At 43.6% G+C, this 14,711-nt stretch overlaps 1 protein-coding gene across 2 annotated transcripts; it reads right to left on the bottom strand.

Moving 5' to 3' along the window:
• Positions 1-40: 40 nt before the first annotated feature.
• septin7b (septin 7b) lies at positions 41-14,364 on the bottom strand. Of its 2 annotated transcripts, XM_068706904.1 has the most exons (15): positions 14,269-14,364; positions 12,752-12,762; positions 12,180-12,282; positions 9,946-10,052; positions 8,870-8,970; positions 8,567-8,701; positions 6,547-6,664; positions 6,081-6,173; positions 5,876-5,972; positions 5,713-5,764; positions 5,452-5,580; positions 4,360-4,380; positions 2,708-2,843; positions 2,238-2,380; positions 41-1,358 (listed from the first exon to the last, which is right to left on the bottom strand). In XM_068706904.1, exons 1-15 carry the CDS (start codon positions 14,309-14,311, stop codon positions 1,319-1,321), a joined length of 1,329 nt encoding a protein of 442 aa, XP_068563005.1. In that variant the 5' UTR covers positions 14,312-14,364; the 3' UTR covers positions 41-1,318. The 2 variants fall into 2 exon arrangements, with proteins under 2 accessions (XP_068563005.1, XP_068563006.1); XM_068706905.1 differs by lacking the exon at positions 4,360-4,380 and having other exon boundaries at positions 14,269-14,363.
• Between the last annotated feature and the right edge of the window lie 347 nt (positions 14,365-14,711).

A 14,711-nucleotide genomic window follows, 5' to 3' on the forward strand; every position in this document is an offset into this window, starting at 1 on the left:
TCCACACCAATATTCAAAACAAACCCATCTCACTCCTCAATATCATCACAGGTTTATTAAGTGACTTTGTACAATACAAATGAAAAATAAAATAAAAAATACAGAGATGGAGTACATAGCCAAAGCAAACTGCGGTGTCGACTCTTCATTTTCCACAGATCGTTCCCGCAGAGTGATCGAAACATTCTTGTATTTTTCCTAAAGCATCGATGGATCGCCGTTAAAACAAGTGTTTCTGTTAAACAGTTGGACGCTGCTCTCAAGTCTCTGAGGATTTTGTTTCTAAACATACAAAAGAAGTTATTACTCCAGCTGGCTCGGTATATATATATATATATGTATATATATATAAAAATAAACTAAAGTGAAATATAACACTTATGACATAAATGGTGGTCCAAGGCTAGTGGAAAAGAGCTAAACACGGGAAAAAGAAAGCGTTACATTTCAGAAAAAGAAGAAGCTTTAGCCGTTGTTGTTTTTTTATTATCTATAAAAAAGGCCCACGGTGTGTTTTATTGTTTGCCTTGGTTTCAGGTTTTGTTGTTGACACGTTTCATTTCTGTCGCGCTGATGTTAAAAGTTTACCGGTTACACTCAGAACCAAACTAAACGGGTTAGTTAATGCCTTGTCCTCTTCTTACTTTAATACACAAAGGAAGATCAGGTTAATGTTCACTTACTGTTACTGTCATTTTTCCTGTAAACAAATAAAAAGTCACCAGAACTCGATTGTACAACAGTCAGAGATGATTCGTGGGGATGATTTTTTTTTTTTTTGTCTGTGCTCTCTGTAAAACTGTACACATTAGTCATTTAAAAGCAACCGTGGGGTGAAAAAAAAGAGAGAGCAGCAGGTAGGGGCAACAACAACAATAATAATAATAATAATAACAACATCAATAATAATAATTAAAATAATAATATGGGTTTGGCCGTTATTTGTTGATACTTTGATGATGAGTCCCGAGGCAGCGAGGGGGGAGGGGCTCTGTGGTGGCGGTTCTGACCGTACATTCAGACGCCCTCCACCTCCTCACACACCCACAACACCCCCCTCTAGTGGCTGGGAGCAGGAGCACAGCTGTGCTGGCAGAGGGAGCAAGGGACGGGACACAGGGAGGGGGAGAAAGGTAGGGGGGGGAGGTGAGACAGAAGAGGAGGAGGAGGAGGAGGAGGAGGTGAAGGAGAAGGAGGAGGAGGAGGAGGAGGAGGAGGAGGAGGAGGGTGATGTCAGTGTCACACACAGGGTGTCCTGAACCGGCAACGTTGGCAAAAAATTTTTAAAAAAAATAACTGGAGTTGGGGGGGTCATCTTTTAAAAGATCTTTCCTTTCTTTTTGTTTTTCTCCAGAGTCCTGCAGGAGAAAAGAGAAACACACACACACACACACACACACACACAGACACACACACACACACACACACACACACACACACACACACACACACACACACACACACACACACACACACACACACACACACAGTGAATAAAGTACAGCTCTTTTACTTTTAGATTTACTTTGTAAGATACGTCTGTAGGAAATAAGATACTCAAAATGATTCATTTAAAAACGGGACTAGCTCGTCACACCGGTCAATTAAAATCACACTTCACTGTTTGCGGATGGTAGCAGCTAACGGGGCGATATGGAGAGAGACACTTTCAATTTCCAAAACGATGTCACATCACGATGAGGCAGATTAGCTGAATTCATGAGAGTTATAACTAAAGGTGATTATTATTTATTTACACATATTTAGGGAAAAGGAATCTACTTTAAAAGGTTGGAATCTTGAATCGATACGAGAACTTCCACATCTTTCACTTTAACACACGACCAGAGTCATAGAAGTGAAGTGAAAGATGTGCATGTTTTTTGGGCTGTTCCTGTATCAACGCTACCACAGTGTCATCGACACAACAGAGGCAGAGACGACATGTTACACAATAAATAAATGACCAGGAAGTGCAGAATGTATAAATACACACGGTGCCGTTTCAACAGACAGTTCTTCAGACCTCGTGACTCGTACGTCTTTCTGTCTCCAACTGTCTACTGTGACCGTTATGCACCAAAACACAAAAGGCAAATTCTTTGTATGTAAAAACCTACTACGCCTCTGGTTCTGCATTAGTGTCAGACGGCCACAAGGTGGCGCCACCATTACCCTCCAGTTAAATTAAAAAAGGTCCCCGGTCATGATACAGGAGCTCAGTTTGAGCGCCGTACCTGGAGGCCTCCATTTTCTGCTGCTCCAGGCGCTGCTGGGCCTCCCAGTTCGCCCTCTCGTCCTCGAACACGCGTCTCTTCTCCTCCAGCTCTTTGTGCTGCGCCTCCAGGTTCTTCTTCATCTGCTCGTGACGCCGCTGAAGCTGCAGAGAGACAGACGGGATGGAAGGAGGACGTCGGTACTCCGAGTGTATATATATATATATATATATATATATAAATAAAAAGGCAGTCAGAAAAACACTGAACTCAGACTGCAAAACGTGTGCAAAAAAGAGGGAACATGCCAACAGAACCTCCATTTACACAAATCAACAACCCTCTCACATGACACTCAGTCACACTTCTAACCGCTGAAGCAAGTCAGCACAAGAGGAAGGAAGGAGCTCAGACGGATGAGTAACTTCACAAGGGAACCGCAGTATTCATTAAGCCAAGTGTGTGTGTGTGTGTGTGTGTGTGTGTGTTACCTCTGCTTCAGAGTCTTTGAGCTTCTGCACTTTTTCCTTGACTTTCATCTCGAACACCTGCTCCATCTCCATCTCCATCTTCTTCATCTTAGTCACATGCTCTCGCCTTTCCTCCTCCATCTGGGCCAGAGGACTCCTGCACGGGGAGAGGTGGAGCGCACGCACGCACGCACACACACACACACACACACACACACACACACACACACACACACACACACACACACACACACACACACACACACACACACACACACACACACACACAGAGATTTAGATCAGCACTCCAGAGCATCACAGGCGTACTCATCAGTCTGCATTGTGAACAGTAACGTCACCCATTGTTAAGAGTTGTCACGATCGTTAAAACGTCAGTCTGAGAACAGTAGGACCGTTAAAAACTGAATGTACTGTTTTTAACAAACTCAAGTCTTTGATCCAATTTATTCAGCAAACAGAAATCGTATTTTGGCATCTCCTCTTGAATATGTTTGCATATGCAGATAATTAAAGTGCTAAAAGGTGATTAAGAGAAAGGAGCATGTTTTACCGTCACCTGCTTTCACCAAACAGGTCAAAGTAAAATACGCTACGCAGTACTTTCTGTGGTATTACTACGCAAATCTCGGACTCTATCGTGACAACGCCAGCCAAAAAAAAAATAAAAAATACATCATGTCTGGTTGCAAGAGGGTGAACGGAGCGCGGGGGAAAAGATTCAGGAATGGCGGGATCCAACAAGGCTGCGACAGGAACAGGAAACCAAACCCAGCAGGAGAGTTTCCTGAGGAGCAGGAGAGGGAACCTGCAACACCGCCTGTCGGTGCAGGTGGAGGGTTAAATGTTAGTCAAGCTCATCGGGGCGTTTTTTTACTGCAGCGCTGGTGTCCAGAGAACCCGTCATGAAACATGTGGAGAGCTTACCTGCGATTAAAGCCGGATTTACCCTCATGCGGGTGCAGCGGCAGGTTATCTGCAGTGTCAGCGATAGCTAACAAAGCTACGCTAATTCAGTGATAAACACATTTTCCAAGAAACTCTTCTGTAGATTTAGTATTTAGAAATTATTTAGATCTGAAACTCAGATTTCAGCGGCTTTAACGCACCATGTAGTTCAAATGAAATCCAGCAAACATGAACTACAAATGTGCATTTTTAACTTGATGTTGTATAGAAAAGAATTCCTCTCATTATTACAGATTGTCTACGTTCGCTACTTCAGCGACTGTAGTTGGTTTATGGATGCCAGTTACATCCAACTCCTGCTAAAATGCTCCATGTTGTAGCTTCCATACATTTCACGTACCGCTCTCTGGTAGTTCTCTGAGCAAAGCGAACAGCAGGTGGAAGCAGCAAGCGGAAACAATTAAAGGCTTTGTTGTCGGGAAGAAAAGTGAAGGCGTCACATTCATAGCGGTCAAACTACATTCATAAGTGTGGAAATTCACAGTTTTCCTCCCGCTGGTCCTGGAAATATCTACTGACAGGAGGAAGTCGAGGGTGGGGGGGTGGGGGAGGAGGGGGGCAGACTTAAGTCAACAGGGAGGGAAGAAAACGCCCGAATGCAGCCAGCAGAGGAGAGAGGAGGAAGAGAAACGATCATCATACACAAGGGTCTCAAAAATAATAAGGAAAAAAAAATCACCACTTACATTCCTTCAACTGTGTCAAGTCTAAAAAAACAAAAACACATACAACCAAAACACACACACACACACACACACACACACACACACAGAAAGACACAACCACAAACACACACACACACACACACACACACACACACACACACACACACACACACACACACACACACACACACACAGCATGCAAGAATGAGTTCATGCACTAAAATAAAACGTCTTCTTTCATCTACTTTTTCACTGCGAATGGGAAAAATAGAAAGCCTGGAAAAAATAACAATGTGGGCTTTGTGAGCTGGGTGTCAAGTATGTGAGCAGAGTTGGCCAAACGTTGAGCTGTGTGTGTGTGTGTGTGTGTGTGTGTGTGTGTGTGTGTGTGTGTGTGTTAGCTTCAGCAGTGGAGCTGGAATATTAGCTTCGTGAGTTTTGCCATTTTGCTTGTGTCTACATGAAGGAGGAAGCCGCGTGGTGCTTTGAACGAAAACGTATGAAAATCAGCGGCATGATTTTATGCAAAGTAGTGCAGAGTGAGAGGCTGCACCAAAAAAGCAGAATCATCAAGTGTTTGTCGAACATCACCGACTGAGAGGAACCGCCGGGGAATGAGATCCAACAACTCAGACTTTTTAGATGAAAATGAAATGCCTTAATAAATTATGATAGGAGTTAATAGTCAGACAACAACTCGGCCATCTGCAATCACTTTCTACAGACAGAATGTCAGCCGTGCTGCTTTATCGGAGTTCAGGAAGGACGATCTGACCTACACTTATTTATTATTACAACATTTTCCTCAGTGTTTCCCAGCATTATACTACATAATTCCCACTGATCAGAAAATCGCTGCTTCTCTCCAAACTCCTGGTCGAGGAGAAGACCTGCCAGCAGCTATTTATGGGGCTAAATTAAAAGTTAATAGGCTTGTAAAATAAATAAACTAAAGACCTAAATGTAAGCAGCGATTCAGAGGTCTGGTTCTATTCTGCACAGTCTAGCTTTAAGGTAGTCAGACGTCAGCATTATTTAGAAGTGAACCCGTCCTGCTGCCTCGAGTTAAACCCCCGTCTCTAGTGTCTCTAGCGCTCTTTGTCCAGGACTTACTTGGTGGACAGTTGACCTTTGGCCCTGTTGTTGTCCACCCCGTTGTAGGTGACGGCGGCCAGCTTCCTGCTGCGGTAGTTCTCGTAGTGGACGTTGTTCGTCACGTCCTTCAGGTCCTGCATGTGCGTTCTGGGGAGGGACGGCAAAGCATTCGAAACATGCAAAATGCTCTCGAGTAATGTTTCAATAGTAAACAATAACCTCTCTGGTTATTATTGATTGACTGTTTTAACTTTTCCTCTTTGTTTTCTCGATTATTACCTGATGACCATATCTCTCAGGATGGTGAAGTCACAGTGGTCACCGTTTTCAACTAGAAGGGAGAAGAAGCAGTCCGTCAGCCAATCATCACAATAACTCATGTGTGACTTTGTTGTTTTTTCTTATTTCTCACTGTGGTAATATTTAACTAAAGCATTCATACCTTCCGCAACCCCCCAGGGGTATTGTCTCCCTCTGACTCTTTTGCTGTTCACCTCGATGATGGTGTTGCTTCCTACTACAGCCAGCGGCAACTTGTCCTAGCAGAGCAACATTATTTAGCGTCAACAACACATAAGCGTTTTAAGTATCTGCGTTTGTAACAAACCAGTATACACGTGTGTGTGTATGCAATATGACCGCGGTACCTTTATCTTCTTCACCAGCCTGTTCTCCTCTTCATCATCCGTCTCTGGGAACTCGTAGATCTTGATTTTATGCTCTTGGATTTCTCGCATGATCTAACGGAGAAAACATCTTTCAGCGACTTCTGGCAGAGCTCATTGGTAAATGGCTAAACAAAAACAGGTAGTGTTGACGTGAACACTGAAGGTTCTGCCGTTACCTCATATGTTCCCGATTCAAATTATGTTAAACAACTCAAACTTAGTACGACTTCTTAAAGGAGCTACAGATCAATTCTTTTTTTAATCGATATGAATGTATGATTTACGGAAAACCCTCCTCACGGTTCAGGACGTCGTTGTGCAAACAGCTGTGAAAACCACAGAGGATCTTTATGCGGCTTTGCTTGGTGAAGCACATTTTCGCCATCGTACCGATGAAAGACGTGTATTTTCTCTGCAGTAGTATGCAGCTGTGGAAACCACTGACCTGCTTCTTGAACTGTTGGCATTCCTCCGGGGTGAGGGTGTCTGCTTTGGCGATCAGCGGGATGACATTGACTTTCTCATGCAACCGTTTCATGAACTCGATGTCCAAGGGCTTCAGTCTGTGAGCAGATAAACATGCAGTTTGTCGTTTTAACGGATTCGGCAAGCAGCGTCAAAACCATTTAGGAAAAACTCAGCACCTTGAACGCAGTATTGGAATCTTAAATTGAACTGCGTGTCTGAGACATTCAAGTACAAAATAATGAATCAAACTGTTGTCGGAGCAAATGGGATATTTTGGGGCCGACTGGCTTTTTGGATCTACATTTAAATTTGTTTTTATTTTTTTGGCTTCCTTAGACAACACAAGGATAAGTGGAGCTTTACCAAATATAGAGAATCAGTGACGCTGGATGACTGAGGTTTGTGACGTCTAAAAAAAATGAGCTGGTAGTCGTGAGAATTCTTGGCTGTTTTAAAGCGGAATAAATAACGTTTGACTTTACTGATTTATTGAGTTAAAGCTTTGCATTTCGTTAAGATATTCATCGTCGTTGATTCCTCGAGTGCACGTTAGAAATACCCCACCGAGTCCAAATCTGCCTCCAAGCAGAATTTGCTGTTAGTTTTGAGAGTGGGATGTTTGTCACGTCGCCAACAGCAGGTCGGTTTACAGCGCAGCGCTGCTCTGAACATGAACGCAACAGCTCAGAGGAACTGATTCTACCCGAAACAAGAGCAACAATAAAAACCATCTCAATGGGTCTCAGATTAAAAGAGAAGTACTGAAGATCCAACCGGCATCGCTAACAGCTGACGCAAGTGAAGCTGTCACATACGGCACACATCTGCATACAACCCTCTGTGGTAGTACAAATTAAAAAAACAACTAGCACAAAGTCTGTCTGTGTGTGTGTGTGTGTGTGTGTGTGTGTGTGTGTGTGTGTGTGTGTGTGTGTGTGTGAGAGAGCGAGGACATACGCTGGCCATCCTCAAGGCTTAAGCACTGCTCGTGTGGGTACAGAGGACAGGCTTGTACAAACACAACGTCTCACTGAGGAGACACGAGGATGAAGGCTCTTCAGTGTTTACAGTAAGTCACGGTCAACAGCTTTAAGGACATGAGAGCACACGGTGGACATTTGCATATACACACACCCACACACCCACACCCACACCCACACACACACACACACACACACACACCCACACCCACACACACACACACACACACACACATACATTGGGTGGCTCCACACAGCAGACACAAACAAGTGTCCTGCCAGAGGATGCTCACCTCTACTGAGTTTGGGCAAGCTTTCATATCATCGCAATGTTAAACCCATACATGCATTTTAACGTGTTATCAACCAAATACCAGCAACAGCTTCTTTTTTTTCTTTTTCTTCTTCATAACAGGAAGTTTCTCAATGTCTCTACTCCCACACTTTCTGCTTCTTCACTGAATAGTGCGTCACACAAGACACGTACACGTCTTAAAGACAGACGAGACGAGCTCGTCTGAGCTGTGAACTAACGGCAGGCGGTCTGGTGGCGTGTGGATAACACACAGTACAGTTAACGTTCCACACAGTCGTCTCTTTATGAAACAGTTAGCGATCGGTATCATCGGCTGGGCATTCTGCCAGCGTCTTCGCCCTTTTAAGTTTCAACCCTTGTTTTGCAAGACAAGCAGCTGCATCATCATTTACAACAGTGGCCTCGGGGGGGGTGGGGGGGAGCCTTGTTGATGACCCTTCCCTGGATTAACCAGACTGCACAGGGATCTGAACCAGCAACCCTCATTTTCCACTCACAAACCTGCTTTTCTGACCTTTGGGGCACTTTTGAGCTCTCGTCTCCTACCTCACACTATTCTTTACTCGTTTCCTCACACACAGTTCCCTCCTTCCGCTTCCAACCTTTTCCTTTCTCGTGTCCTAATCAATCCTGACTTCTAATCTCTGGCTGTGAGCTTGAAAACGGATTAATCGACGTATGAATTTGCCTCCCAGACTCACCCATGTCCCGAGGGGGCGATGAAGTACAGGCAACAGTGGATTCGGCTGTCGGGCATCTGTCGTCTGTTCACCCGGGATTCTGAGTTCAGGTAGTCTTCAAACTTGCTGTCTATGTGGTCGATGATCGGCTGCCAGCTGCGTGATGTCACAAATGACAGCTCGAGTTAAAAGACATAAATCCCCAACAAAAGACCCAGAAGCACACTTTTGACACAGGAATGGTGGAGAACAGCTGTGACATTGTTAAGCATCCTCAGTGAAGGAACGTCATGTGTGCTGAGCTGAAGTCGTGGCGATCCTTACCAGTTGCTGTTGTCGACGGCATCTCCGAACCCCGGGGTGTCAACTATTGTGAGCAGCAGCTGGACGCCGCCTTCCTTTATTAAAACTTTGGACTGCTCCACCTGGCGCAGGGCAGAGAATAAAGGGCATATTGTGTCTACTTCTGCCACAAACTGTGCCTTTGAAACCGAAAAAAACCCCAAAAACGTTTAAACGCAATACAAAAAGGAAGGCTTGTGAAATCATTATCGCGGTGAGCAAATTGCATCGCAGATCATATATTTTTTTTTTAGCGGCGTGCAGGAACAGGCCATGCCAGACGGTGCTATTAGCCAACTATGCTGAGAAGCCAGAAATACACATCTGGAGAGATGTTGTCAGTCAGGAGCCAGACAGATAAAGAGCAGCACTTGAGTCACTCAGGAATCAGCACGACGTTGTGTAATTGGGGAGAAGACGATGAAGGAATTTCGTGGCTGGAGCGAACCATCAAGAGAGACTCTTCTAAAGTCTCATCACAATATATACAAATAAATCTAAAAAAGGTACAGAGACTTGTCACCAAAGCCCTCACAATATCCAGATGTTGATTTATATTATGATGGCGCTGATGTTTAACTTGACGGGTGACTGAAAGGAACAGATAATTCTTTGCTTTCAGCAGGTTTTCTGGCACCGAAAAACTGTAAAATGTACAATGTTTTAGTAACGGTGCATTTGTGTATGTTTTTATTACAATATATACGTGTATGTATTCATATATACACGTTGTGTTTGTTTAGGTCCGGTTGCTGCTGTAACTGTGTACAGTACGGTCACAGACTGTAAACAATCCTGTCGCGGCCGCATTTTCAACTAAAGCGTCACATTGATGGTTTGGATAGCTGCCAAAGCTGTTGGCGCGTTAAAGAGGATCTTACGGCCACAACCACAAAGTGTAAAAGCATTTCAACGTCATTTTAAACTCTGACATTTGATCTACTTTGTGCTCTACATGTGGCACGTCCATCGCTGTGTATCCAAGTTTCTTTTAATTGTTGCTCACGCCGTGTGCAACATCTCGACGAAACAGATTTAATGTATTTGCCAAAATGTACCTGGACAGTCTTTTTGATTCGATGTGAAGGTCCAGGATACTCTGCTGAATACAGGTCTGTTAGGAACAGTGAGTTGATCAACGTGGATTTGCCCAACCCTGACTCACCTGGGAAGAAGCAAAAAGAAAGAGAAATGAGTATTTATTTTGGCCTGTACTCTTCATGTTGTAGTTGGGAAGGAGGTCAGGCTGTAAAGCTCTGCGTTACTTTGAATAAAACATATTTATTGTGTTATGTCCACACAAACATCCCTGTTGACACAAATAAAGACAATCAAAGGCCACGCCGTCTGTCCGGGGATGAGGCTGACATTTGCCCAAGACATTAATCCATTCGGGTAAACAGTTAAAAGGCTCTGGAAACAACACAGACACAATGGCTCTTGTTATGTGCGGCTGACTGGCTGTGTGGTCTGGGAGGCTTCTCAAGCTCGGTTGGCCGTTGTGTGCCCAGTTTCCAAGCTCCCGATGAAAAGAATCATTAGTGGAAACGACCACTGACACGGCCTGCCTCGGGCCGATGGCCGCAAGTCAATATTTAACGAGCCGCCATTTACACACCAGAGCTGCAGTCAGAGGGTAATGTGTGCGCAGCTCGTACTGTAGCATTTGTTTGTCTTACATTTCGGGGCTGTGGGTATGCGCTTGTAAAAATGTACCGCAGTGGGCGGTTGATGACGGGCCTCTGCGATCTATGAGATGAACAGGTTGTTGGGTCATGTGTTTCACGGGCAGACGTGCCAGCTACTGCCGGTCATACCAGTCCCTTCTCTCTCCTTCCCTTCCCCTTTCTTTCGTCCTCTTTCACACCACACTGGTGACGCATTGCGTTGCACGACGGGGACATGTGGTCTCACAGCTCATCAGAGCCAAGAAAAGCTGAATATTGTGTGTGTGTGTGTGTGTGTGTGTGTGTGTGTGTGTGTGTGTGTCCATGCAAGAGGGCGATACCGTAAAAACAATGGCAAGCATTTAACTACCAACAAGACCAGAGGACCTGCTCTACTTTCCTTGTTGCTAGTTGCACTTGTGTCTTTTATGAAATTGGGGCTCGAGGTGATTTGTCGACGTATTCGCAGTCGCAGATTACAAATATACGGCGACTGGCATAATGCGCGTCAGCGTGTCACAAGAATGGCTGCGCACAGTCAAAGCGGCACTTCCCCTTGAGAATAAGCTCCAGTTAAAAAAGCCTCGCCCACGAGCCAATAAAGTGTGGGAGTGTTTTAGACAGAGACCCAACAGTGTGGTGCTCTGTAGACTCTGTAAATTGAAAATGATGCTGTTATGGTAATGTGTTGTTACACCATGTATCATCTAACATTGTCATTGAACCGTTATGTTCTGTTTACTTTAACCATGTATGAGTGAGAAAATGGACTATTCTGTAAAACGTCCCACACTGGTGCAAAAATAAATTTGCATATTAACCGTTTTAAGTCAAGTACTTCAGTAAACATACAGGGAAATTGTTGCGATGACATACAGTTATGAAAGTAATCTGTGTCACGGTAATACTTTTGAATTTGAGGTCCAGTATTTTTCTGATCAGGGATCTCGTTGCATTTGTTTGCGAATGAATAAAATATTGAAATCTGATACGTTTTGATATTTCATTTGAGTAAATGAATTGTTATCTACGTGCCTGGTCATGAGGATGTTCTACTCCAAGCGCCTGATAACAGCAAAAACAGGCTGCACACCATCATGTCACTGGAATCTATCAGCGGTATTTAAGCCAAGAACCAGCAGAAACAAAGTGTCGGACGCAATGGGAGATGCGCTATTCTTAGAGGCATGCTGGGTAAATTCTGTCGGTCCCACCACAGGAAATGGTTTTGACCCGAGGAAACATTTTCCCTCCAAACAGGGACTGATCAGCCGAGGAGGATCTTGGCTCAGTGTCAACCACCACATCCAGACATTTTAAAAGAATGTCTCCATCTTTGTTTCGCAGAGTGCAGCTCTGGATGAATCCATCCCAAATGTTTCTTCTCTGGCAGAACCGTGTCAAGGAACTGACATCCAGATTAATTCGAACAGCAGCAATGCAAAGGTCCCCTCCTCTCTGACTCAGCGTGTATCACTACAAAGCTGGCGGCATGTCCCTTGTGTATAAATATGACTGAGCGCATACACAAAAAAACAAACCACAACGGAGGATTTTTAAAAATGGCAACCGCAACAACTACAATGAAATGATTTGTATAGAAGAAGAGGGCTGAGGGTTCTTACCGACGACCATCAGGGTGAACTCAAAGCCCCTCTTGACGGACTTCCTGTACACTTGGTTGGGGAGGCTTGCAAAGCCGACATATCCTTCCAGATTCTTTTGCTGCTGTAAGAGAGTAAAGAAGATTACACACACTAAATCCACAAAAAAAATATATATAATCTTGCACCAATGCTTTAAATGTAGGTGTAAAAACAAAAAGATCGCTACTCAATCGCTACTCCCACGCTGCCAAAACTGAAATATACTCCCAGCCTTCTAACCACCTGAACCCTGATGTTCCTCTCCAGTAGATTCTAAGTAGGACAAACATCTTTTTCTTCCCAATTCAGTTTGACAACTCTGCTTATTCCAGTTTTCATTGAAGATATATAACAATGAGTAAAATATTCAAATCCAAGATCAATTAAATCAAACGGAAATATTCAAGATGTTTTGAGCATGTTTGTGCTGTAATGAAGCAGGACACAGTTACATACTGGAGATTTTGAGAAACATTCAGACGTTCTGCAGAGCTTAAACCACGCTGGTTGTACAGAATGATTTAAAGTATTGAGATAATTTCAATACTTACTGTTTGTACTGCTGTTTTGTGTAGATCAACGTCATGTTTTCCCAATGTGCAGGAAAGGCCAGCGTTTCCAGGGTCACAAAGCAAAAGGGAGAGAGAGCACAAAAAAAAAAAAAAAAAAGCAACAGAGAATCAATCTCAGGCCATCTGACAAACAAACCAATCTGTCTCCAGAATCAGTTTCCCAAGCTGAGAGACGCTGGAGGCGAAATGATTCACGATCCTGGCTACTATAACAACACAAGACAGTTGGCCAGTGTGGGACATATTCCACTCTACTTGCTCCTTTAATGTCAGTAAGCACCGTTAAAGCAAGGCTTTTTCTTTGAGCCCGTGGCGAGGATTTCTGCCTCTTACTCTGGAGCATCTGCCTGGCAACCAACAGCAACCCACATGTCTTCTGTGAGACACGATGACTTCATATGCAGATCTGCCTACAGGATGTGCAGTTTAATCTCAGTCAGCATCTTACTGCTTCAGTTTGTGACTCATTATATACTGGGTTCTGCAACCATTTTTTTTTTTATATCTAAAAAGGCAGAGAGGAAATTGTGAGAACTGTCAATTTAAAAACGAACATCTGTTGGTTTCCTTTCTGGCAATGTCTGACAGGTCTGCTTCAGGAAGTGGTGACGGGGAGAGGATGATTTGCTAGATATTTATAAAAGAGTTTGAGTTTGTAGTTTTTAAGTGTGAAGGAATCCAGTATACAGTAAAAGTCAAACATGAACTCTGAGGTACTAGATCCACTTTAATCCAGATTAGATAGCAGCCGTGCCCTCCTTCTGCCTACCTGAGACACATCTTTCAGCTTTGGCTTTGCTTGCCTAACCTAGATGCTCCAATCATCGCAGTTTAAGCGAATTATTGATCTCTCTCACACTCACACACAAACACACACACAAAATGCAGCCCCAATCTAGGGCACACAAACGACAGAAAGTGGTCGTTAAGAAGCATTTCTAAAAGGCCAAATGCACTGCTAACTATAATAACTATCTTCTGTATAATATGGGACTATTTGACGTTAAAGTACAGAGACATTACAGTATCACAAGCAGTAGTTAAGTTAGCATTTACGTGAGCTGTTTAATCCAACATTCGACACCAAGTTAGCTAGTTAAGTCTAATTGCTAGTAATTGTAGACAAGCTTTAACAAAAAAACAGTAATAACTGTCACCCTAACGTGTGTCTTAACGCGTATTCTCGTGTTATCCGTTTACACGAACAGAAACGTTTAGTGGAATACTTTTTGCTAGGGGCAGGAAATGACTCTCCAGTTAGGTTTGTGCAGCCTAGCTAACGAAGCTAACGACTAGCTTGTTAGCTTCGTTAGCTTGCAACCAATCCAACTGGAGGCGGACGACTGGGCGTTGGTTGCTCAGACAACTGCAGAAGCTAAATAGCGGCACGGCCAAATTATATATATATATTAAAAAAAGCGAATACAATCCAACACAAATCATCACAGTTGGAGTTTACATAGTGGGGTTTCAGAATAAATGGATACTAGTCTCACCCATAACGTTGACGCTCCCTGCCGCCTCTAAAAACCCGATCATTCACAAGCCGACATTCCCCTTCTCGCTGATTTTGCCCGAGCTACGCAGTATGAGGCACGCAGCGCTTCACGCGCTCAACGGAGCTACGCCGTAAAGCTGACGTAACTTCTACGTGAATCACAAAGGGAGGAACACTCCAGTCTCGCGAGAACATACGTATTTTTTCTTTGAGTGTTGATGCGTTCTCGCGATACTTGCAAAAATACTTTTCTTATTAGACATTCTATTCTGTCGCTACACTAATAGTTTAATTACTTGATGATTAGTTAATGATGGGGCGGATTTTAAATCACTTAAATACGTCTATTTAAGATTCCATTACTTAAAAGAAATGCTGTATTACCAATAAGGTTAACACCAACATTTTACACAATATAAATCCAACAAATATATGTTCCTC

The sequence above is a fragment of the Cebidichthys violaceus genome, unplaced genomic scaffold (genome assembly GCF_023349555.1).
Source record: "Cebidichthys violaceus isolate CVI_PGR_0920_01 unplaced genomic scaffold, fCebVio1.0.p SCAF_123, whole genome shotgun sequence".
Classification (NCBI taxonomy): Eukaryota; Metazoa; Chordata; class Actinopteri; order Perciformes; family Stichaeidae; genus Cebidichthys; species Cebidichthys violaceus.